The following is a 27,320-nucleotide window of genomic DNA, read 5'->3' as shown; positions in this document are numbered from 1 at the left end:
TGCAATAATGTCCTGTTTTGTCTTATACTTTGTATGTAGATGGGCAGGAATGCAAGCAATTTAATGCTCATTTGGTAGTAAGTACACTTCTTTCTGTAAATGCATTGAATTCATCTGCACTATTGAAACCATATTATTATATTATTTCATTATCATAAACCTATTAATTGGGCAGAATCACTGCCACACATGACCATTTATTTCTGCATTCGGAAGATAGTATTAACATTGTCTGATTTCAAATTCTGAGATCAGAACACCTTTTGCCTTTCAGCTAGAAGCTTTCAATGGTTTCACAGCTCTGCAACACTGAAAGCATTATTAGAAAGTACAAATGAACACACAGCAACATGTGTATTTCTTGACAGCGGTATAGCTGTAAGAGACCAAGGCACCTTAGTTGCCTCAATGCTCAATATATTCAGCCAATACAGAGTAGCAATCAACAAAACCAATATAATGCTGGACTAAAAATAGAAGATGCTGGAAACACTCAGCAGGACAGGCAGCATCTGTGCAGAGAGAAACAGAGTTAATGCTTCTGGTCGATGACCTTTCATCAGTTCTAATGAAAGATGATCAAACTGAAATGTTAACTCTCTTTTGCTCTCCACAGATGCTGCCTGTCCTGCTGAGCGCTTCCAACATTTTCTGTTTTTATTTCAGATTTCCTGTAACTGGCATGTATTGCTTTTGTTGTAATGTTAAACTACATAGTTAATAGAGTAGAATACAGGCCGAAGGGAGGTGTAATCAAACTGTACTCTTATTAAATATGTGTGCGATATAGTCAGGGATGCAAGATTGCACAGCAGGAAGGCTCACAGCACATATAAACTTGTCAGATCTCACCATGATTACTGTGTCTTGGTCTGATCACCGTGAAACATTCACCGAGAGACATTCAAGAACACTGGAGGCAGTGCAGAGGCTGATCTCCAGTCTCAGCGATCTGAACTAAAAGGAAAGACTGACTGCTGTGACTTGAGCTTTCCAGCCTGCATGTCTAAGACATGTACTGAAGAGGTATTAATGATAGTACATGGTATGAAAAAGGACTTTCCAAAATTCTGCTGTGAATTAAACAGCGGGAGTAGGACGAGGGCACATGGTTTCCAGCTAGAAAACAACAACTTTACTGCTGATATCATGGGATTCTAATTCATGGAGAGGGTGGTCAACATTTGGACTGAAATTCTGAACATCAATTGGGAACAAAACGTTGTTGACGATGGGTGTATTCAGATTGGCCCAGTGGCTTTCCTCATCTATAAGTATCTGTGATAGTGCACACACTAAAATCGAGGCCTTCATTAGGCATTGAACCTACAGGTGCAGTACCTGGGGGTATCTGGAAGCTGGCCATAACACTGCAGTTCCTGCTCAGTCACCACAGGCTGCAATGCTACTGTGAGCATTTCATGTCAATCAACTCTAGGTTGATGTTTAATCAGCCTACAGTTTCAAACAACAGATTGTGAAGCAGTGTTAAAATCAAATGGAAGGGGTGCTTGACACCATGTGGCACATTTAAAGTATACTTTCAAGCCACAGAAACCACCACTGAACAGGAGTCCAGCCATGTGCTTTTCACACAACTGGAAACACATATTCAAAATTGCTCAGTCAGAAAAGAACAACCTGGTCTAGGCAGCAAAGCGGAAGGGGATGGCAACCATTGTTTTAGGAATAAAATGTCCATATCCCACTGACAGATAATTCAACTACATAAAATACCTTTTGCTTCACAGCTGGAAATACCTTGGAGCAAAGCCCACTGCTTGCTGCTGCTGGGGGTATTTATACCCATTTGACAGGAAATTGGTCATTACTAAATGAGTAAATACTTGCTTCAAAATTATTCACTGACAGCTATTTGGCGAATGCACCAGGGGGTAACTTTAGCCGATTTCATCCTGTGGGAAACTGGCACAGTCAGGACAGTCATCTGATTTGCTGCCCAACAAGTTTTACTTTGCATTGACATCTCAATTTGAAATGAGGGGCTTCCCTGTTGGTTTCTAAACATTAATTCATTTGATGAATGGGTGTAACACATTCCGCTCCTTCCTCACAGATAATGGTGTGATTTTTGGTGTGATGCATTAATCAAGCAGGTTGAAGCATACACAGCAGCGATCCAGAAGAGTCAGTGTGGGGTCCAAATGACTTTGATCCTTGGCTCTCTATAACATGGTCGGTGAGCTGCCAATGTGAAATGTTCTCCTGAAAAGCAGCTCGCTGATCTGGAGGTGAGATATTCAGGTGGGGCCCCTTTTGATGGGCCTACAGCAGCAACTTTTTGGGGAGCTGTACTTAGCTTTGGGAGTATGAAAAAGCAATTGTTAGCAAGGCATTAATGACATACAAATTGCCCTCAATATTTAAAAAGTTCTTCCTCATATTCCCACTGCATCTTTTGCCCCAAACTTTAATGTTTTGTTTTATTCATTCATGGGATGTGGGCATTGTTAACTAAGCCAGCATTTTATTGCCCACACCTAATTGCCTTGAGAAGGTGGTGTTGAGCTGCCTTCTTGAACCGCTGCAGTCCATGTGGTGTATATACACCTGCAGTGCTTTTAGGGAGGGAGTTCCATGATTTTAACCTAGTGGTAGTGAAGGAACAGCGATGTATTTCCAAGTCAGAATGGTGAGTGGCTTGGAGGGAAACTTCCATGTGGCGGTGTTCCCATGTGCCTGCTGCCCTTGCCCTTTTAGATGGTAGCAGTCATGGGTTTGGAAGGTGCTGCCTAAGGAACCTTGCTGTGTGCCAATCTGTGCACCGCTTGATTCCTGTAGACCTTGTATCATCAGCTAATGGGTACCTTTTTTCCTGTCTACCTTATCTAAACATTTCATAATATTGTGCACCTCTCTCAGATTTCCCCTCAATCTCCTTTGCTTCAAGGAGAACAACCCCAGCTTCTCCAACCTAACCTTGTAGCTAAAGTTCCCCAAGTCTGGAACCATTTTGATAAATCTCCTCTGCATTCTCTCAATGACCCTCACATCCTTCCTCAAGTGTGGTGACCAGAAGTGGACGCGATGCTTGTTGTGGACTAACCACAGTTTTATCAAGGTGCATCAGTGACTTACAAAGAAAAGTGTGAAGCATATCAGTGTGCTGCTGACATACTACCTGATTTTTCTTTTGTGTTATTCATTCATGGGATGTGGGAGTCACTGGCTAGACCAGCATTTATTGCCCATCCATAATTGCCATTGTTCAGAGGGCTTTTAAGAGTCAGCCACATTGCTGTGGGTCTGAAGTCACATATAGGCCAGACCAGGTGAGGATGGCAGACTTCCTTCCCTAAAGGACATTCATGAACCAGATGGGTTTTTGCGACAATCGACAATGGTTTCATGGTCATTATTAAGCTTTTAATTGCAGATTTTTATTGAATTAAAAATTCAACCATCTGCCATGGTGGGATATGAACAGAATCAGAATCACAGAATTGTTACAGTGCAGAAGGAGGCCATTCGGCCCAACGTGTCTGCACCGGCTCGCTGAGCATTTTAACTTAGTGCCAATCTCCTACCTTTTGCCCGTAGCCCTGCACAGAGCATTACCCTGGGTCTCTGGATTATTAGCCCAGTGACAATACTACTACGCCACCATCTGCCCTACTACACCACTGCCTCTCCATGAGTGAGAATTGTGGGATATGTCAGAGCACCAAATTGAGAGGTGTAGATATCCAAGGGCATTATAATGAGGTGTGTTGGGTGCTTCAGAAAGTATTATAGTGACGAGTGTGAGATATATTTTTGTGGGAAGTGTTGGGTATTTGAGAGAGAGTTATTCTGGTGAGTGCGAGGTGTATAAGAAGGGATTGTAGCTATGGATAAATCATGAAGTATGAGAATATCTGGGTGCAAGTGCAAAGATACACAGGCTGCAATAATTTCTGAAATATTTATGTTTTTTTAATACAAATTCAAGATTTTCACTGTTATTATACAATTTATTAGGAATCGAGATAAAGAGCTCAAGCTGGGACTGGCTGAGTTCCATGTCACTGCTCACTGTACATATCTAATACTCTAGAGTATGATTGCACTATCTCTGTAAGTAGGGAGTGCGTGATGTGTATCCTTCTTTTGTTTATGTGCAGGAGCCAATTTCACACTGACAGAGCTGGGAATCTGTGAGCCCTCCCCTCACCGCAGCACTGCTTACTGTCCAGACATGGGGCTCTTCCATCGTGGATATTCCCTCAGCGACGCTGACTCTGAAACAGAAGGTGCCATTTCTCCAGAGCATGCTATTAGGTTATGGGGGAGGGGCATCAAATCCAGACGCAGCTCAGGGCTGTCCAGTCGGGAGAATTCAGCCCTCACATTGACCGATTCAGAGAACGAGAAGGAATCTGATGAAGAAACAGGTATGTCCGTTTAAAAGCCAGTAAATGCACAGCTTTCAGTCTTGCCACCATGTGGAAATGGGAAGCTGCTGTTCATTATGGTTTCTACTGTTTTTGCTGCTGTGGTACAGTAAGCAAGATAAGTTTGCAAAGAAATCCATTTTATTCCTATTTCCAACTTATATCATTGTATCATGGTGTTCATGATACTTTAGAAGGCTTATTTTTAACTCATGGTTTAGGTCCAGAGGAAGATCAGAGAGTGGCACCATAACATAATGAATACAAGTGATGAAGTCATGGCACTGGCAACTTATCATGGGCCAATATCTGGTTTAGTGGCTAAAGGTTTGAAGCAAATTATTCATTTTGCTTAGTATTGTTCCTACTTACAAGGCACAAAAATATATACAACTGACTTTTGTTTCCAAAAATACATAAAACGTAGCCAGTGAACAAAGATTGCACAAATGCACCTCTTGGTGAATAATTTTAAACTCTTGTATCATTAAAGCTCTGACTGGTAGCAACCTAGCTGACTGCAATACCCTGTGGTAAAGTCATGGTGCAACACCTTCACTAGAGGGCCACATGCTGACCCTTTCATCTCATAATCAAATCTCTTTATGCAGGAACAACAGTGTCGGAACTGCAATAAGGGTTTTACTTTGCCGGGAGGTTTCCTGCTTCCACTTGTGAATGTTTTCGCACAACATATGGCCAATTTATATGCTGACACCTAAGTTCAATCTATTTGCTGTAGGGGAAGCTAATGATTAAAGTAGGATTTGATTATGATTCAATTATGGCTATTTGCCTCTTTTAACTTCTGGCTGGTCACACCTTTGTGTGTTTGTGCTTTTTGTGTGTGCATTTATCTAATTTTGGTCCCCCATACATGGTGGAAAAATTGCAGGGGATGATTGTAGAATGATGCCAGGCATTTATGATGATAGTGTTCAGGAGATAGGGCTGTTTACTTTGGGTTAGTGTGGATGCAACTGAGATTTTAGGTGGATGAAGGAATTGGACTGGGCCTGGTGGATAGGTCATTGAAGTTAGATAAGGATTGCAGAACCAGATGGCATGCATAAAAAATACATAACCAAAGAGCTAGCCAGAATGCCATTAGGTATTTCTTTTCAGGGTCATTGCCCTCTACCTAAACATGCAATGGGTGCTGATACATTATAGCACTTTGAACAGCAACTTGACAAGTCCCTGAGTATAGAGGATGTTTCTAGTGATAAAAAGTAAGTTACTAGTTAAGTGTGTAGAGTTGTGAGCCTCCTAGAGCTTGGTTTGATTGCCTTAATGAGTTAGATAGTCTTTCCTGAATTGGTTAATTATTTTCCCTTTGCTTTGCTTTTCCCAAGGTAGGTTTAGGCTGTTGGTGAAGTAGTTGCATCATGTATAGACAAAGGTTGGGCTTGATGGGTTTGAGGTTCTTTTCCCACCCTTTTCATATGTTTGAAGGTGCGCATGACAACCTGTTATACAGCACTCTGGCACAACATAGCAGAACTGGGAACAAGATCAATTTTTCAAAGCCTTTGATATGAAAGTAAATCTTAACTGTAGAATCAAAGACAAAGATAAAGTTTATATTCTCAGTTGAGCTCGCTGAGGTTCATCTGGCTATCTAATGCTTCTCTTAACCAGCATATCTGCCTCAGACCAAAGTGTGGATCACATACATCAAGGAAACTTAGGACAAATGAGTATGAACAAGCTACAAAATGTGTCTTTATTTCCTAGATTCATACAACACAGAAGGAGGGTTTTTGGTCCATTATGCCTGGACCAGCTTTCTGAAATAGCTATCAATTAGTCCCTTGCTTTTTCCACATAGCCTTGTAAATGTTTCCCTTTTAAGTATATATCCAATTTCATTTTGCAAGTTACTATTGAATCTACTTCCACTCCCCTTTCAGACAGTGCAGATCCATATCATCATAAGTTGGTGGTTAAAATAAATACTCCCCCAATGTGTCCTCTGGTTCCTGTTGCAGATGGAGATGACAGAACCGGTGCCGAAGGAGACTGCAACTCTCTAAGTAGATGGTCACAGACATCTGTGCCCTCATCAGTACGGTCCTTTGTGACATCTCATAGGCAGCTGCACACTAGTGCATCACCCTTGTGACAGATGCCCTCCTTACTGATTCTGGACATCATATCAGGATCATAACTGATGGAGCATCGTGGGTTCAGAGGCAACTGGAACTGGTGCCTGGACCAGTCAGGTGGTGCTCTGCAACACACTCCTGCAAGGGTCTCATTCATTGTGTTGGTTTGCTTTGTTCTCCATAACCTGGCTCTCCAGAAATATATGGGCCTTGAGGACAGTGAGGAAAGGGACAACTCACTAGGGGAGGAGGTAAGAGAGGAGGAGGAATTGGAGGCAGAGGGAGATGGTGCTGAACAGAGAGGTGCGCCTGCTGCATGACGAGGTAACCTCCTCATGCCATCCTCTGGGAAAAGGACCTCCCTTCTCTCCCTTATTGGTGCATTTCTTGTGCTCCCCTGACATCTCCCTTCCCTGTGGTGCTCTGGGCTTTGGCTCTCTCTCAGGGCAACTGGCAGCCGAGTGCTGGATGCCTTGTGTATCTGAAACCCACCTCCAATCCTGATTCCTACTAGCTTTAATTGGACAGAAAACTTGTCTCCATAACTATTAAGTGTCCATCCCCTGGAATATCTGAAACTCAGCCAGCTTCCCGTGCGAGGCGAGTTTCTGACTCAAACTCAGACGTGGCTACTGTTTCCTGTCTCCAAGGGGAAAATCCAATCCTTGTTGCCCATTGTTGGATAAATTGATCTTAATAATTTTTCTGCGGCTTTTGCTACAATAGCTGGACCAATAATGTCTTGGAGCATAACCTTTTTTGCTACCACTAGATGTCACTAGTTCACTTAGCTACCATGCTGACCTTTGCCGGGGCCAGAATTTTTGGGTCGGCGATTGGGGGCCGGGCCTGCTCACCGACGCGTAAAATGACGCATGGTGACGTCGGGCGTGTGTCCCGACATCAGCACGCGTCATTCAGATCTTCAGTTTGGTAGGCGCACACCAGAGTCGGCTGCACGCCCGCTGAACTGTCAAAGGTCTATTAAGGCCATTTAAATATCAATTAGAGTAATTGACGGAGCTGCCTGCCCAACCTTAATTTTGGCGGGCAGGCAAAGAGCCCAGGCGGCTTTCTCATTTATCGTGAAACCTCATCCAAGGGCAAGATGAGTTTTCATGAAGTGTTTATAAATTGAGTGAAAGTTTTATTAAAGTTAATTGACATGTCCCAGCTCATGTGACACTGTCACATGAGGGGACATGTCTTAAAAATTTTATTTTTTCTTCATTAAAATTTTCCAAAAATCAAACTAATCTCCCACACCCGCTCCACTCCAACCACCCTCGACAGGGAGAAAATTCTCCCCCATGCATTTTTAGAAGTTCACCCATATAGCAATGAATAATTGAGCAGCACTGTAGACCTCCAATATATTGTACCTTCAAATGTGAACTACACCTATCTTAAAATGAATGGGGGATTTGTCTGCCTCTGTCTCTGTTCCATTAGGTTGTGGGTATGGAATTATCTGTCTCACTGAATGATACAACTTCTACCCAAATGAGTACCAACAGGCTCAGTACAAGTAGAGGGGAGGACTGTGATTTTCTCATTGTGAAATGGGGCATGGTCACATCATTGTGACTGGGAGCCCTTCGAGGTTGCTTCTGTGAACAAAAACTGTACCTGGCTCAGCTGGAATGGAGGCCTGTAGTTGTCTTAGTGTGAGTGTGTGCCTGCTGCCGTAGCAGTGAGTGGCCCATGTGGACAGGAGTATGTCCCCACCTTTTACAAATGTAAGTCTGTCTCAGCTGGTGGGGAAGGCTTTCTGTCTCACTCGGAATGTGGTTTGTGCTGGTCTTAGCCCACGATGCTTACACTGGTAAACCTTTTTTAACAATCTTCAGCAATAGATATTACTTCCTGCAATCTCATAAGGTCTTGTTAGCCTAGTAAGTTGAAAATGTGCTGTAGGAAGCCAGTCCCTAGTTGAATTCTGGTGGAAATGTTATCCAATAGCATGCCAGCCAATTGACAGTGGTCTCCTAGGTGTCAGACATTCTGCACAAAAGAAATTGCAAATAATGACAAAAGAAAACCAGGGATTTATAATTGGGTGAAGTTGCTCATATCGAGTTCACATGCTGTTTCTTTATCTCTTTAAATGAACATGTTCCTTTGTTCTTTCTTATCATGAAAGTTTTTAATGTTACAAACCATTACAAACATTGTACGTGCCTGACTAAAGGCGCTTCAGTCAAGAAGTTTATAGTTGCAGTGACAGTCTAAAAGAACAGAACATGTACAGTTAGTCTGGCCGGCCACATCCTTCTCTGTCCATGCCCATATCTCACTACCAGCTTGCTTCACAATTTGGCCATGTTAGCACCAGTGTGTGCTTTGCAGCTCAATCCAGCAATCTGTGCTTCACCACATAGCCCCATCAATAACCGTGTGCGCTTTGCTGACCAATGCTATTAGTATGTGCTTCTGTCTCACCACCCAGCCCCACAATAATAGTGTGTGTGTTGCTAGATTGCTCTAACAATACAGGCCAGCATCTCACCACTGGTTCCATAATAACAAAGAACATCTCACTGGCCAGTCCTATTAGTACATGCCTCACTGCTCTGCCCCATCAGTAAATACCCGCACCTCTCTGTGCAATCCTGCCAATTGAAGCCTGTGCCTCATTGCCTTATCAGCCTTGAATCTCATTGCTTGGTCTGTCGGTACCAATATGTACCTTAACTCCCATCCATGAAGTACGGCCCTGGGGGCTCACAATCCCCTCATTATCAAACTCCCTGTAGTAGCAGGAGGTGAGAAGACCCGGGCTTGAGAAGTAATACTTCTGCTGTATGGATGCCCAATTTTGGGTCCTAAAAAGCTCAAAACTTTACTTCCAAAAACTAAAAGGAAGATGTCTTTTCAGACTGTTTTAAGAACATCAGCTGGTAACAGGGTTAATTGTTGCAGCGTGATGGCATGCTGTCTAAGAGCATCAATGGAATATCACATGACTCAATGCAGAGTGACGGGAACACGTAGAAAAGTTCAGATCACTAAAGTTAGTCCTGGTGGAATCTTAACTCTGTCTAGCGTCCATTGTAATTGGAACAAACAAATACCTATTGCCTTTATTAACCTGACTGATGAGTTATTTGAAACATATATCATCACCCTTTGAACTAATATTTCAGTAGGCCAACATAGAGATCACGTTTACAATTTTCACGTAATATATATTTAGGTTAAGCATGGCTGCCAATCACTGAAGGTTTAGACGTTGTAATAACACTTGTAACACTTGTCTTTCTGTGCCCATATGAAATGCAGCATTTTAGGCGTGTTTTCCTCCTGTTCATCAGTTCCAATAAACATCAAGGTAGCGTGCAAGAAAAATCAATGCATTTCGATTGATCTGTTGATCCCAAATTACCTGTAATATAAGATGATAACACAGTAGTTTATGTAAAATAAATAGACAAATCTTCTATACTATAGTATATTTCTGTGCAGTGCACCATCAGTGCAATGTAGTACATCTTTGAAAATGCATTTCACTCTGAGAGATGTTGGCCTGGCAAAATAAGCGTCTTGCAATTGGGTGCCATGTCCTTAAATAATGGGGCCAAATAGATGGTGCTTGGTGCAAGGTTTAAGCATTCAGGAAGCGGTTTAATTTGGGCCCCAGGAACCTTGAGAGCTTTGTGTTCACAAGCTCACCTGAGATGTCAAATAAGTCTTTGATTGCTGAGTGGCTAACAAGAAGGTGACAGATTTTGTACAATAGTTTATTACTTATAACCAGCAGTCTGTGTTTCTTACCCTTTCCTTGTTTTTTTTTAGGCCAAGGTGGTTGCAATAAGTTTGCTTCAAATCTGTTTCAATGTTTTATGATCTGCAAAAGGAATGAAGGAGTTCTAGAACGTTTGTGCCCTGTGTTTGGCAGATCTACCTGTGTTCTTGGCGCTGTGCAGTCAATGTTTGTTTGAAGCGCCTTACACCATGTCGAAAAAATGCACCAAGTGTAGAACTGCTAGCCTGAGAGAAAACCCTTGCGCACAACCTAGCTTGTCATGAAAAATCAATTCCAGGGGAACGCAGAAGTTTCAGCATTAAACAGGGGACGCAAGAGATTTGGGATCTGTGTTCTATGGCTATGTCCTAACCAGAACAGGGTTTTAGAAGCTACTCCCCAGTTCCAACAATTTATAAAAGAACAAATGACTTGCACTTATTTAGCACTTTTCATGACTTCAAAATGTCCAAAAGTGCATTACAGCCAATAAAATGCATTGAAGTGAATCATTATTGTAACATAGGGAACGTGGCATCAATTTGAGCACAGCCTCCACAAGCAACAGTGTGATAATAGCCAGATAATATGTTTTGGTATTGAAATTAAAGGATAAATATTGGCCAGGACACCAAGAGAAATCTGTTCTTTTTTTGAATAGTGTCATGGGACTCTGTACACCCACTTGAGAGGGAACACAAAGACCTGAATTTTCATAAAGATGGTGAGGCTCTCCATTGTTCTGAAAATGACTGTGAAGGTCCAAATCCAGAAGTCTTGCACCTGAACATGGCACCTACCATTTTGGCAGTGGGGGAGGAATGGGGGCGGGTTACAAATTGCATATCTATGGTTCATGAGGGCAGCTGCCCATATGAAACACCAGCTGTCTGCAGTCATGCCCGATTATGATCAGCTAAGAGAGGCAAACACAACATATGCAGATGAATCTTGGTAGGAGCAGGTCTAAACTTTGTGGAGTTGCTTGGATGGATGAGGTGTGGTTTTGGAGACATAAGGTACCCTTTTGGATTTTTTAAAATTGATTTATGGGATGTGGGAGTCACTGGCCAGGCCAACATTTATTGCCCATCCCTAATTGCTCTTGAGAAAGTGCTGGTGAGTTGCCTTCTCGAACCACTGCAGTTGGTGTGGGTGTGGTGTGGGTGCACCCACAGTGTTGTTAGGAAGGAAGTTCCAGGGTTTTGACCCAACGACAATGAAGGAATGGTGATAAATTTCTAAGTCAGAATGGCGAGTGGCTTTGAGGGGAACTTCCAAGTGGTGGTGTTCCCATGTGTTTGCAGCCCTTGTCCTTCTAGATGGTAGTGGTCATGTATTTGGAAGGTGCTGTCTAAGGTGGTCCCAGGACACCTTTGGGGGAGATCAAGCACCCTTTAGGAGTGGTAAGGTGCCCTTCGGGAGAGGTAAAGTGCCTTTTTAGATTGTTAAAAGTAGACCTGTACGCATAAAAATGTGCTTAAACTCATTGGAACTGTCAAGCTCATTGGAACCATCAAAAGGAACTGTCTAAAGGCACTGTCAAGCTGTTAAGTCACTTTAAGCTCCTACCCATTAAATATTTGAAATAAAACTGAGGTGTTTAAAAAATAAATGCTTGCTTTTTTTAATTCATTTGTGGGATGTGGGCTTCACTGGCTGGGCCAGCATTTATTGCCCATCCCTAGTTGCCCTTGAGAAGGTGGGACTGAGCTGCCTTCTGCAGCGGTTCAAGAAGGCAGATCACCACCACTTTCTCAAGGGCAACTAGGGATGGGCAATAAATGCTGGCCCAGCCAGCGAAGCCCACATCCCGCGAATGTCTAAAAACTCTGCCTGTTGACATAAGTCCCAGGGTTATCATTACTGGATTAGTGCTGCATGACTGATTTTACAACCTCCCACTATCACAGTGGGGTGCCTCTCAGTTCACAGTTTGATTGACAGCTCCGAGTGGTTTTAGACTCTTTGAAGTGAGACTATGAATTCCAATGTTTTGTTTTTTTATAAGCGATTAAAGGAAGCTAAATGTATTGAATAAGTTTTTGTCAATGAGAGTGTGTTTTTTGAAACAGTGAATTCTTCAATAGATAACTTTATTTTATCTCATCTCAGCATGGGTGAGTTGGCATGGTAGGTCTAAGGGCAAAGGCTGGAAGCTGGGTGTCATGGAGGTAGAAATGTATTCAAGGATCAGAGAAAGATAAACAGACAGAGGTGCAGGGAACGATTGCAGTCAGTTTTAACCTGAAAATCAGACAGTTTGGTATTCAGCTCTCTGCTACTAAAAACTAACTACTTACCCTGGTGTGTTTCCCATTGGAATTTTCCTGTCTTCCTCCCACAAATGGAAAATAAAGAGACAACAATGCCAAGTCCAAGAAAGAGTGCTATGTACATTGATGGATTTATTTGGCTAGCAAGAATGCATTCAAACTGATTTAAAGAAAATGAATAAAGGAAACTTGTCCCTCTGGTCTAACACATTCAAAAAATGCTACTTGGCTGCTTTTGACATGGGGCCTGGAGGGATGTTATGGTCCTTTTGGGGCTCTCAGTATTGTGGGAGGTCATGACGATTGAAAATCAAAATTCTAAAAAAAAAAGCAAACATAATTCAAAATATTTCCTATGATGGATAGAGAACCTTCTTCCTCTACCGGGAGAATCCAGAACAAGGGTCACAATCTTAAAATTAGAACTAGGCCTATCAAGAGCGAGATCAAAAAATAATTTTAAATGCTAAAGGAGTGGAAATGTTGAATTTTTGACTGCAAAATACTGTGAATGCTGGATTGACTGAAATTTACAAGACTGAGATGGAAGTATGGTTATCAAGGGATTTAGATCCAAGATAGGTAAATGGATTTGAGGTACAGGTAAGTCATGATTTAATTGAATAGCGTAACAGGATCAACATGCTATATGCCCTACTCATGTTCCTATGCATCAATGGCTAATGGGTTTAAGAATTTCTGTTATTTTCTACTAATATTTTAGCATTGATGAAAAAAGAGACATGCTATTTAAGCTTTTTTTCTTGCACTCATCAGGCTAGCTCGCCAGAAATTACCAAACTGTAATGAGGGAACAATAATTTATACTGCATGAGAAGAGAGTGCTGATTAGTTGGCAAGTGGACTCTGATGGAGGTGTTGCCATGGACAATGCAGCATGGGACAGTTAACTGCCCAGCTTCATTCAAATTCAAACCAGGCAGGTCGACTCTGATTGGTCAAGGTATTGCTCTGGGGAATGAACCAGGGAATGACTGTTCCCTAAGCTTTTGTTTAGATGAAAAAGGTGCAAAGTGTGCACATGTTCCTTTTGTCTGCACAGGGCCGTGTGTGTGAATGCATGCAGCTTCTAGCATGTGTAAGTGAACCATACTGCAAGCCCGACTGACAATCTTAAAATGGTTTTCAGCGTCATTCTTAATTCTAACATTTTACAATATTTTTTGTATCAAGGCATTTGAAGTACACCATACACAGTAGCCAATTGGACAGATGATATGCTGGGAGACACATTGATCAGGAAAGGGACAGACTGGATTTGAATTCTTTAGAACTTAATCTATGAAAAAAAATCCTTCCAGCAGCCTATATTTGTGGCTAAATCCCCATGAAATAGCATGGCAGCACTACACTGTAGGGACTGGGCCAAGGCACTGCAGCTTTTACTTTTTATGCAACACTAAATTTGGGAGAGTGCTATGCCTTAAAGTTGTAGGAAGCTATCATTTGGTTTGTGTTGAAATCAGTATGAAAACTCAAGGATGCAATGGTTCTGGGAACAGTGGTATACCACACTTGTGATGTCATCAATTAGCTTGGTTTTAAAATTGTGTTTTAACTGTCTGATGCAAAGCGTTTTGGGGCTGTTGATTTCAATTTTGCTCTCACATTTGTACAATGCAATTAGTTTGCACGGCTCAGTAGTTCCATCACCATTTATCTACTGATGGCCATAATGAAAGATTTCAGCATGGTTTATGCTGCGTGAAAGGACTTGTGCTTTAATCAGCTCTCTGTCCACCATCATAAAACATATTAAAGGCATTGCTACAGAATATCCCAGCCAGCTTGAAAACTTATTAACATGAATTATTTCTGAAGGCCAACAAATGGATGCAGCGCAGCACAGCATGGTCAGAAACAGAGATACAAACACAAAAGAAAATAAATGAAGCAGGTATAGCACAGTGCCATACAGGGGATGATAAAGGTCTATAAACAAGTCAGTATGCCATAATCTGTTCTCATTTCACCGTTGTTAGCTCAGTACTACTATCATTTGGCAAGACTATCCGACCTTTAGTTGAAAATTCATCTCCGACCCAATACTAGCGGGGAGTAAAATTGTATAATAAGGTTATATGCACCCAATTTTGCTTAAGTGTTCCATGATAAACAGATTAGATAAATACATAAGTTGCTGCCTCTGGCATCCTGCATGAACCGATTTTCAGTTTAAGTAGGGGCTAAATTATTCAATCACATATTATAGGGAAGAAATGCAAGTGCTTTGCATTGTTGGGTGAGTTTTGAAAAGTTTATTTCCTGCAAAGTTCTAAAATTTCAAACAAAAATATTGAGCAGAGGCCATTTGAGGGAGACCATTGATCTAGCTTCAGAGAGATATGCATGGAAATGATCAAACATCATCAAAGATGAAAATTTTAATTTTTTTTAATCATTTCCCAGGAACATCCCAGCGCTCAGCTCGTGATTCTCAAAAATAGGACTGATTAAACTTGGCAAGCCTACTTGAACAGTTAGGTTCTCACTTAAGCCAATGAATTTAGTGCAGGCTAGTTTTTTTCCTATGGGAATGCATAGAAATACTTCTGCTCTACATTTAGAACAAAATAATTGTTTCATGATCAAACAACTTGTATTATGATTCCAGGCAATATGGCAACTCACCAGTAGCTTGATAATAATTCACAATGTTACTGGAGACAGCAGTTGAGAAGTAGAATAGTTTTGTATGCCATGGACAGGCTGAAAACAAGTGATAGGATATGGGCACAGCCTACAATATATGGAATGAGTGGAGCAGCACAATGTTCTCATGGGGATGTGGGCCTGATATTGCATAACCTTCTTATAAACCAATGTCTACCCCTAGAGAATGCACAAAGTGCAAAAGCAGGTTAAGATATTTTGTTATGTTGGCTTGACCTGTGCACTATATTAGTATTTTGTTTCTTAAACTTAGCCTTGGATATTGTTACTGGAAATCAATAAACACTTCATTGAAAAACAGGCATTTAAGATGTCAAGTGCTCCCTGAATAATTTTTGTGTGTGAAAGGGATGAAAACGTGCAATAATTGTCAGCAGCCTTGCTTTTTCTGATGAATGCTTCAGATGAAATCCTGTGTACAACAGCACTCCTTTCAAGAATATGGGGCCTGATGGAAACTGGCATTCAAATTCTGAGTGGAGGTAACCACCTAACAAGCAAACAGTAGCATCAATAATGAGGAAAATTCAGTTGATTATTTAGAAATTTGATGATAAGTTTTGGATGATGCTGTCAAGGCAACATTTATTGCTCCTTTGAAGTTGCACTCAACAGGTGAGGGTAGGCCTTCCATTTGAACTTCTGCAGTCTATGTGGTGAAGATGCATGTATTATTTTTTTTTATTCTTTCACAGGATGTGGGTGCCACTGGCAAGGCCAGCATTTGTTGCCCATCCCTAATTGTCCTTGAGAAGGTGGTGTGGGCCGCCTTCTTGAATCACTGCAGTCCATGTGGTGCAGGTACACCCACAGCTCCAGGATTTTGACCCAGCGATGAGGAAAGGAATGGCGATTTAGTTCCAAGCCAGTATAGTGTGTGGCTTAGAGGGGAACTTGCAGGTGGTGGTGTTCCATGCATCTGTTTCCTTTGTCCTTCCGGTGGTGGAGGTTGCAGGTTTGGAAGGCACTGTCGAAGGACCCTTGATGAGTTGCTGCAGTGCAGTCTTGTTTATAGTACACACTGCTGTAGGTGGTGGAAGGAGTGAATGTTTAAGTTGGTGGATGGGGTGCCAATGCAAATTTCTTTCTCCGAGATGGTGTCGAGTTTCTTGTGTTATAGTATTATAGTGTTAAGTAAAGAAGTGCAGGTTTTTGATCCAACAATAACGAAGGAACAGTGATAGATATCCAAGTCAGAACGGTATAATACTTGGAGGGGAATTTTGAAGTGATGATATTCTCTCAATATTGCTGCTCTTACCCCTCTTAGTGGTAGAGTTTGCAGGGTATGGAGATGCTGTTGAAATGATCTTGATGCTGCAGTGCAGCTCGCAGATTATACATACTCTAACCATGCAGCACTATTAGAAGTTTTTCCCTTTGATTCCCGCTGGTCAGTGTTTTTGAAGATTCTTGCTGTCATACACCACCTCCCTCTCGAGGGCAATCAGGGATGGGCAATTAATGCTGGCCTGGCCAGCGGGGCCCACACCCCATGAATGAATGAAATAATGGTTAAATGCATCCTTTATGATGAGGTAGTTAGTAGTCTTAGCTTTTCTTCTGGCATTCAACTCTTGTCTCCATTCATAACTCAAGACTTCAATGAAGTGTGGAGCTGTTTGACTCTTGCGGAACCTGAACTGAGGATCGATGAGCAGGTTATTAGCAAGTTGGTGTCACTTGATGACATTATTGATGACTCCTTCCATCAATTTGCTAATGATTGGAAGGAAGTTGATAGGATAGTAAGCAGGGTTGATTTGTCCTGCTTTCTATAGGTAAAACATACCTTGTATGTTTTCACATTGTTGGGTATCTGCCATTCTCATAGCTAAACCAGAACATTTTGGCAGGAGGCCAACTAATTCTGATGCAGGAATCTTAAGCATTACAACCAAGATGTTGTCAGCAACATCACAAAATATTGTATCTTAACCTGTGTTTTGCATTTTGTAAATTCTCTCGGGATATACGTCGGTGATAAGAATGTTGTGGAATATCAGGCCCCACCCCCATGTTAATATTGTGTTGTTCCATCCATTCTGCCCATATCCTATCACATTTGTTCAGGTTGCCCATTGCTCAGAGGTTTTCAGGTTTCATATCACTTAGCCATTTCTTAACGAAGTGACGTAAACTGAATTGAATTGGCTGTGGACTGGCATCTATGTTCGTGAGGGCTTCAGGAAGAGGCTGAGGAGAAAATTCACTTTGCACATTTGGCTGAAGGCACTTGGAAGCACTTGAGCCTTATCTCTTGCATTTGCAATAATATCAAGTTTTGTTTGATAATGCTCCTGTGAAGCAGCTTGGGACATTTAATGTTGTCAAAGGCTCTAAAAACTGCAAGCTGCTTTTTTTGGTCTTATTTCATGGAACAATGCATTTTACAAAGTTGTAGGTTGGTTTCTATTGCGAATTTAACAGTAACATACAAGGAGTAAAGCAGTAAGTGATTGTATCAAAATAGAACGCTATAGGTCAGCTTCAATGTTAAACGTAGGGACCAATCTCCTAAAGGCCACTGCTAGCTTTTTAAACTCAAACTGTAACCAATTTATAGCACTTGTTCAAAACATCTTCCCCCTCTTTTTATGGACATAAACCCTGATCAGCCAGTGCAACCATATGATCAAAAGGAATCCAATCAAACAATTCCATAGAACCTCTTTGATTTTAATTTCCATTGAACTCAATGTGACAACAAGTTGGGATGGTTCTGTAAGGTCTGGATGATCTGCTCCACCAGTTTATGTCCCAGCTAGCGAAGGTGAAGAATATTTTCATTGTTTTCACAAGATAGGTTCAGATGGAGAAAGTGCTTCAGTCCATTTGATCTCATCCTTCCTCAGATATAAAATTTACCTTCTTCCATTACAGCATCAGCAGTTTCATGAATTGTTCATGCCTTGAACTCAACGATCCTTCTAGCTTTTAATCATGCTCTATCTAAAGAAATATTTCTTGTCCTTGATATTAAATTTGCCCTTCAAAACTCTAAGCCTGTGCCCTCTGGCCCTGGAGTGTCTGGAAGTATTGTTTTGGGCCTACTTTATCTATTCGATTAAGTATCTAATATACTTCTATAAAGCCCACTCTAAGGCATCTCTTTTCAAGGTTTGTGCACTACATTCAGAAAGGAAGATTCCAATCTTAATACTCCATGGCTTAAAAGCAGAGTGATTTTATTGTACAACAGAAGTGATTTCAACCTTAGACTCCCAGCAATCCTCTCTGCCATACTGTTGCAGGTAAATGCCAATAGGTTTTACACTAGTATGAATAAATTAAAGTCTTACTTTGCACTGAAAAATGAATGATGCAATTAGGCAATACAAATAAAGCAACAAAGTGGGAATTTAGTGCTAAAAGAATTGAATTATCAAATAATTTGGATGAGGCAACTGTAATTTAAGAGTAGGCCATGTATCGTGTGCAGAAAAAATTTACTGTTTGGGCATCTGAATATTACACAGATGAATCCCTTAAGTTCAAGACTATGATTAACTAATGCAAACTGAAGTAAATTACTAACCACTTTCTTCCAGAATAGCTATTAATAGGCCCTTTCACAGTAATGAACAATATCCAACCATCTTCATTGCAATATGCTGTTTAATGTTAAAATCCACACAATCATTGGGCACTTATTAACTTAATTTTAAATTGTGAAATTGTTAATCATTCTTCCATCTCTGTTATAATGAGAAAAATAAATGTGTCTTTATAAACAAGCAAATGAGTTGCTGTTATTACAGAAGTGTCTTCATAGATAACACTTGGCCCATGTGACATGCCTGAGGAGATCCGAGGGGAATTTTCCAAAGTAATTTTTTTCCCTTGTTGGCTGAGGGATTTTTCATCTGTAGTTTTGCGGGGAAATGCTGGGGGAAGGGGAGGGTGTGGCAAGTGGGAGGGGACAAGGGATATTGTTTAGTCATGGTGCTCCAGCTATTATGGTGTGGGGAAGACTCCCTGGACCAGCTAGTCTTTCCTTGGCCATCAATTTCATAGGCTTGTGTACACTTTAGCTTGCAACATATTGATCATTAACTAATACTGCTTGATTACCACTTTTGAAGAGTTGCATAATGTAACTATACCATCAGTCTCCTTTGAATGATCATAGACGGATGCTCATCCTCGTGTGTGTGGATTTTTTTAGGTGTGTAGAATATATTTCATGCAGTCAGCAAGAACTATGTTGCAGAAAGGGATGACAGAACGTTAATAAGAAAATGGTGAAGTTGTCTAGCAAGTGGCCATTTTGGTGTACAATCTTCCCATGCCCCTAAGTAACCAACCCATTGAAAGGAAGACACTAAATGCAGATTGGAAAAGCAACACCTCAACAACCCTCAACCAACAGTCGTTCCATTGAACCCTTGGAAGCTTAGGTCCTGAACTAAGTTTCCTTCCTGCTGTTCAGTCAAGGAGAAATTTATGGCATCCCTTTAACAATGGGGAATAAATTTATCAAAAGAAATTGATGAAATAAAGCATTTTTTATTTAGCTTTTCCTAATTTATTGAATTGATCTTGGTGCCACAAGCACCTTGTGCCAATATGTTATTAATAATTCATTAGACACAAATGGAATCAATGTACACATTCAAGGACCGTGTCAGATCCAGCCACTTATTCAAGGATCTAATGGACAGCTGATTTTGCAATAAAACAAAATAAAAATAATCTGAAGTATCAACCCAATGAAAGGGCTGGTGTGGTGTTGAAGTTCTACCGCCAGATGTCACTACCACACTGTGTAAATTCTATGTAAACTACTGTATTTGTAAAACACACTGAAGACATCTAGGGGTGGAAAATTATAACTTCATTTTTTTCAATGTTTCTAACTCACATTCTGACATTGTGTCAAATCAAATTATAGCAATAAAACCACTTAGATACCAAGAGTAGTTTTATTACAATAAACTATTATTAAAATCATTCTATAATATATGTAAGATTTGTTCCTTTCACCCTGTCTGTACAACGCTGCACTCCCAGTGCTGTAACACAGCAAAGCAGTTACTGCTGTCAAACTGATGGCTGCAGTACAATTGCAACAAAATAGTTCTACAACACTGAACTTCCACATCCATGACAATAATTTTGTCATATATATATAATATATATAATAAAATCCAGTGTAAAAGTCGCAGATTTTTTAAAAAGAGTCAGTTAGTCAAGAATTTACCTGCTTGCCCTGTTCTTGTGAAAATACAGAATAATAAAGCACATATGCTACTTTGGAAGTTACATAAAATGACAGATGAAAACGTTGAAAATCATCATTATACAGTTTGTCACACCGGGGTAAGATTGCTTGTTGGCTGAACCAAGATCATTTTTTTGTCAGGAGATGAAAGTCACTTGAAACAATGAAAAGAGGGAGGGTGAATATGGGCATCTCTGCACACTGATTTTGGATAGCACTTGATGGCTACGGGAAGTTGGGTGGGCAATAGAATCAAGGCGAAATTTAATGAGGGGTGGCAGCCCCGCCAACCTGATCTCCAGGAATCCAAGGGAATTAAGTCCCTAATTGGCAGCAGGAACCCTGCCACCAGGGCTCTCGGTTCCACGGAGACATTTATTTCCAGGGATTCCCCCAGTAGGGTGGAAATCCCAGCCCCCTGAGCTGCCAACCAATCAGAGGACGGCAGCATCAGCAGTGCCACCGAGTGTGGTGGCTGCTCCCGGTATTATTATGATCACCAGCTGAGATTACCATTGGACAAGCCTGGTCCCGGGGTGGGACCCAGAATGGTAGATCCTAACTTTTATTTGTTTGTTTAGATACGTGGAGAGGGGCTACTGAACAGAGTCAGCTAATGAACTTTTAACAAAAGCATAAAACATTTATTAAACAAGATAAGATGAACTATATTATAATACTCCTTCACCCACAACTATGTCTTTACAGACATATACAGTTTGTAAGGATAACACAACTTACACTCTAATGTCCACAGTAAGTACACAGTTCATGTAAACCAATAGGTGACCAGTGGTCAGACACACCACACTCTGAAACCAAGCTCTGATGCCATCTCATCCAAATGCTTTGAACCTTTCATCAACTCCCCCCCAGATGCTTGTCACACTGTGAGCCAACCAGTCTCGCTGAACTCCATCTCTCTCATGAGGGTTTCCAATCTTCACTCTCCCAGAACTCGCTTTGGAATCTTCTCCCAAACCGTGCTTTCTCTCAGATGCCTTCTGCAAGGATCCACCTCCAGGGTTTTGAACTATTCTTCCGATGTTCCTCTCCCCTGGATCACCACATGTATTCAAGCTTTCTTCCATGCACACTCTCTCACAAACTCAGCTGTCAACAGTACACCACTGCTTCAGATGCCCATAGCACAAGTTACAGACCTTCAGCTGTCTCTTTGGACTTTCTGGCCTCTCACAAGCCTTTATCTCTTTCAGCTTGAGCTTGGGGCCTTTTCTCTTCTTCTCACTGGTAACTCCATTTAACAGGATCTTTTCCAGGTTCCTGTCCTTTCTTTGACTAGAAGGTCTGCTTGGGACTTTCTCCTGTTCCACCCCCTTGGGTTCTTGGGGACTTTCTTCTTTAGCTTCGGACTTGCTATCTGTCCCTTTTGCTTCAGTCTCTCCTTGGCAGCTACTTTTAACCAACTTTAGCTTGGAGCTGGCTATCTGCCCCTTCTAGGTGGCTTCTGCTTGGCAGTTGTCTTCAAAACCAACTGAACTCAAACAGCTTCAAAATCAAACTGCTTTTTCTAGTTTCTTCTGTGTGTGTGTCTGTGGGAGGTGCCTGTCTCTGTGGATCCCTGTTGCTAGGCAACAGCCCAGTTTTTCTACTCTTGTTTGTCTAACCTACCTTCAACAGTTGTAAAACTCTCATTAGAAATGCAGGCACCTTTTAAAGTGAAACTAAAACTCAACTTGATCTTTTCTTAACACACAGATACAGAAATACAAATCAAACTTAAGCATTAAAGCTAAAGATCATTCCTAACACCCACAAATACAAATATAACTTCCTTAAACTATCTCTATTTCATAACAGTATACAATTGGGCCTTCACTGGGATCATCAGTGGATCCATGGAAAAAGGTAAATAGGCTGGGATGTGGGTTACAGGGAGGGCATCACCAGAGAGTAGGGTTGGAAACAAGGGCAGAGTGGTGGCTCTCAGCAAGCCGCCACCGCTCCCATCCCCCAACCCCCACGCCTCCTGATGCAGCCCGAATTAGGTACTGAGTGCCTTTAAAGAGGAATCCCCCCTACTAGGCTGCAAGCAAGCCCAACAGAGTTTGTTTGTTGGTCTCCTTTGCTGCATAGTGAGTCAACTGCCTGCTGCTGGTTCAATCCTAGCGGCAATGGGATGAGATCCATAAGTGGGCAGAAAGGCTGTCCTCAGGCCTTCCCGCCCCAAACTTAATCATGGGGGATGCGGGGTCCCCATCCTGCATTCTCCCAGCTGATCAAACAGCCTCTCCACCTCCAAACTTACCTCTGGGACTTGGGGGGGAGGAGCAGTGGGGGTAGGGGTGGGGGTCATTAAATTCCACTCATGGAATCTTATAGCACAGAATGCGGCCAGTTTGTGCCTATGCTGCTTTCTGAAAGAGCTGTTCAATTTAGTTCCACACCACGGCTTTTTCTCCATAACCCAGCAAATTAGTCCTTGTATATATCCAACTGCCTTTTGAAAGTTCCTATGGAACCTAACACTGCCACTCTTTCAGGTAGTGCATCCTAGATCTTAACAACCTTTGTGTGAAAAATGTTCTCCTCATTTCCCTTCTAATTCCTTTGTCAATTATCTTAAATTTATGGCCACTGCCATTTGCCAGAGAAAACAATTTCACCCTACTTGCTTTGTCAAAACCCCTCATAATTTTTAATATTTCTATTGGATCTTCCTCCAATTTTCTCTGCTATCATAGAACCATAGCATTGTGCAGCACAGATAAAGAGAATCATCCCAGCTTATTCAATCTCTCCACATTACTAAAGTGTATTATCCTCAAAAAGCTTCTCGGTACCCTCTTCCAGACCTTTTATCCTTTCTAAAGTGTGATGCCCTGAATTTTACACAATACTCTTGCTGAAGCTGAACCAAAGATCTGTAAAGGTTTAGCATGGCTTCCTCATTTTTGCCTTCAATATCCTTATTTACAAAACCAAGTATCCTGTATATTTTCTTAACTCCCTTATCAACTTGCCCTGCCATCTTCAAAGATTTGTTTTATTTGTTCATGGAATGTGAGCATTGCTAGCAAGGCCAGCATTTGATGCTTATACCTAACTGCCCTTGAGACGATGGTGCTGAGCTGCCTTCTTGAACTTCTGCTGTTCATGCAGTGTAAATACACCTACATTGCTGTTCAGGAGGGAGTTCCAGGATGTTGGCCCAGATTTGTGAATATGCACCCACCGGTCCCTCTGCTCTTACACTAACCACTCCCCCCCACCCCCCTCCCTGCCGCCCTTCAAAATAGTGCCATTTAAATTATACTGCCTCTCCGTGTTGTATCTCCCAATGGGTTAAGGAGCTGCACATAATATTTGAGGTGGGCCTGTAGGTTTTTATCTTGTGCAGCTCAAGATTCTTCCAGCTAGTCAAATTTAAAACACAAAGTGGAATGCCTGCAAGATCGAAAGTTGATTTCAGAATTTGAAAGATTTTCACGAGCTATTCCAACTTTAGCTTTGAGGTTTATTAAATAATTTCAAGCCATCAGTAAAATTATATCTCATTACCTATTACTAACCATCCATTATTACATCTCATTTTAATTAGGACACTTGGCAAGAGTGACAAAAAGAGCAAAGAAATAAGAGGTTTCCTGACATATGAGAGAGAGCAAGATTTTATTTCAACATGACTGTATATGTCATTTTAGTCTTAATTAGAAGCTAGTTGATGGCGGTTTTTGTTCAGACTTATTTTTCTACATTTTCTGTGGAATAATCAGATTTAGGGTCAGCATTGAGGTGTTACTGGTATTATGAAGGATAATAGATAGTGGGAATCATAGGATTCAATAATATAAGTTTAACCATCCATATTTGACTCCCTCTCTCTCTCTGTGCTTTATTTCATTTCATTTCTGTTTCCTTCTAAAAGGAAATTGTATCATTAATATTCTTTATGATCTGAAAAAGACCAGATTCTGATTGAAGTCTCATTTGATTCCTCCCACATCATAAAGTATACTTCAGTATGTCTGTACTGTGAAGAAATGAATTGGGAGTGTCAGTTCCAACACAGCTTCAACTTGTGCTCAGAGGTTAGATATTTCAAAAGACCTAGCTGTTCAAAAACATACAGCAAAGTTCAGTCAAAGAAGTTTTTCTTCCAGTTGGTGCAAAGCAAAAAAGAACTTAAATCACAGATAGAATTCCATGTTGTACTTCTGGGTCCAGGCAATGGGAATCAATATTGCATGGACCGACTGCATGAAATAATATTAGAAGGTCCCCAGTCAAAAATTTTGGTCATTATCAGTGGCATCATCAATTTCTGATTGGTAAGAGATCTCCAGACAGTATGAAGAACTGGTTGTAATTCAGTGCTTCAGGCATAAAAATCGGTAATGGGATTTCTGTTTAAATCTGACATCTGAAGGCCATATTCATGCTAACTAGAAAAACAATTTTCAAGTAATTTTTAATGGTTGTTACTGAAAATCTTTGGCAGAGTGGGGTGGATATTTAATTCCAGGCATGGGATGAACAGAGGACCAAATCCCTGCCCTTTCCTACCAGCGGGATATGCACTCTGCTTGGAGGGCATGGCCAGGGTGCTATGCAGTCAGCAGTCTGCGTGCCCTGAACGAGAATCGTGTTGTAGCTCACTCAATCTGAGCCAGTGAAATATTGGCAAGAGAGGTTTGAGGAGAAGAAAGATGATCGTGAGTGGGGAGCTGAACCAACAACCAACAGCAGTTCATATTTTTTAATTTGTCGGATGTGGGCATCACTGGTAGTGCCAGCATTTATTGCTCTTCCCTAATTGCCCTTGAGAAGGTGATGGTGAGCCATCTTCTGAACCGCTGTAGCCCTTGTGGTGTAGGTACACCCACAGTGCCGCTGTGCACTTGTTGCCCTTGTTCTTCTAGGTGGTGGAGGTCATGGGATTGGACGGTGCTGTCAAAGGAGCCTTGACACAATGCTGGAATACATCGTGTGGAAGCTACACACTGCAGCCATGGTGCATCAATGGTGGAGGGAGCGAATGTTTGAGGAGATGGATATGGTGGATGTGCTGCTGATTAAATTGGTTGCTTTTTCCTGGATGTTGTCGAGTTTCTTCAGTGTTATTGGAGTTGAACTCATCTAGGCAGGTGGAGAGTATTCCCTCAGTCTGCTGACTTGTGCCTTGTATATGGTGGTCTGGCTTTGGAGAGTCAGGAGGTGAGTACTTGCTGTAGAATTCCCATCCTCTGACCTGCTCTTATAGTCATAGTATTTTGCGTGATATTATGCATGTGGAGCCTCGGTGCTCTCCCCTGAACTCATGGCCCCACAATATACACATATTTACTTACCTTTTTAAGGCCTCCACCACTTCACCACCACATTCAACTGAACAGGCTGTGTTTTTTCTGAATTCAATTGGATACCTTTGTACATCAAAGAAATTCAGTTTGGATATTTTAATGAGACCCCTGCCTGACTCAGTAGAATGGCAGCAGAGCAAAAATGGGACAATAAGTGTTGCACAGCAATTTTAAATTTGTTATGACACTCCTTCCATCAAATGCCCTAAGATTTGCTCTCTCACTAAATGTTTCATTATCCAGTAGGGCGCACTACAGGCCAAGCTCTCTGGACAAGCTTTTTTTCTGTGTTTGTGCCTTATTCAAAGTAGATGGTGGGGCTCATATTGCAGACTCTCAGCTCAGCCTACTTCTCATGCTACGATATAGTTTTATTCACAACGTGGGCATGCACACACACAATTTTCTAACTGCAAAATGTTTAAATGTCCTAAGGGAGATGTGTTTGATAGGCTTCAGTCAAATTAGTTGTGGGCATGAGTCTACTGCAGAACACTGCCCGTAAGTAGACACAAATTGGCAGCAATTTGACTGCCATATGTGGAAAGGTCAAATGGATGGCTTATGTGGGAAATGCAGCAGCCGGTGTCCTTCTGGGGTTGAGGTTAATGTCCATTGTTGAAACAGAATAGAGGGCAGGTTTTAATTTGCATGTAACCTGTGCCGTTCGTGTTATGGAAATGCTTAGTGTAGATGCAGGATGTAATATTTAAAAGAAAATATTTGACATCCCATATTTTTCAGAACACAAATTAAAAGCACGTCATTAACTGGTAGGTCTCAAAATGATAACAGGCATTTACTGCTTACAGGCAGTTACATGGATAAAAAATACTTGTGACTTCTGAATGGTGTATCAGAGGCGGAAATAAAAGATCAATGATGGAATTAAAATGATGAGTCGGCACATGACTTCACCAAATATGACGCCATTGTATTTTCCAGCCAACTGTACAATATGGACTGCTGGATTAATCAGCAAAGTCACTGCCTGGTAAACATTCTCCTCTAAAAACACTTTGGCCCATATTTTTGCCACGATGGAGAACCTCTCATAAGTCCTGCCCCTGAACACAGCACTTCTCATTTTGCGGGGCTGGGAATGGGGATGGTTCGCGTTTCGCGGCTGTTCAGTTTATTATGGAGGCAGCTGGATATTTAAATCATCAGCTGCCTCCACTGAAGTGGGATTTTGCTAGGCCAGGAGTTGAATTTTCCCGTCGGCGAGCAGGGGGCGGGTGGGCAGGGCCGCTGGCCGATGTGTAAAATGACACACGGTGACATCAGGCATGCGTCCCGACGTCACCGCACGTCATTTAGATTGTCTGTTCGGCGGGCGCACAGCCGTTGCGTCTGCACGCCCGCCGAACTGTCAAAGGCCAATTAAGGCCTTTATTAAACTAATTAAAGCTGTTAAGAATGCTACCTGTCCAACCTTAAGGTTGGCGGGCAGGCGAAGAGCCCAGGTGGCCTTTGCATTTTTCATGAAACCTCATCCACAGGCGGGATGACGTTTCATGAAGGGTTTGTTAATTAAATAAAAAATTTTGACAAA

At 41.6% G+C, this 27,320-nt stretch overlaps 1 protein-coding gene across 1 annotated transcript in view; it reads left to right on the top strand.

Annotated features, from left to right (window-relative positions):
• LOC144685347 (teneurin-2-like) overlaps window positions 1-27,320 on the top strand; it is a 197,830-nt gene that overhangs the window by 57,869 nt on the left and 112,641 nt on the right. The window contains exon 2 of the mRNA XM_078549754.1: window positions 4,125-4,394. Within this exon, the coding sequence (XP_078405880.1) occupies window positions 4,125-4,394 (270 nt within the window). The remainder of the gene's footprint in view (window positions 1-4,124; window positions 4,395-27,320) is intronic.

This window comes from Cetorhinus maximus, chromosome 10 (genome assembly GCF_964194155.1).
Source record: "Cetorhinus maximus chromosome 10, sCetMax3.hap1.1, whole genome shotgun sequence".
Lineage (NCBI taxonomy): Eukaryota > Metazoa > Chordata > Chondrichthyes > Lamniformes > Cetorhinidae > Cetorhinus > Cetorhinus maximus.
Note: the sequence above shows the minus strand (reverse complement) of the source record. Positions and strands in the feature narration are given on the sequence as shown.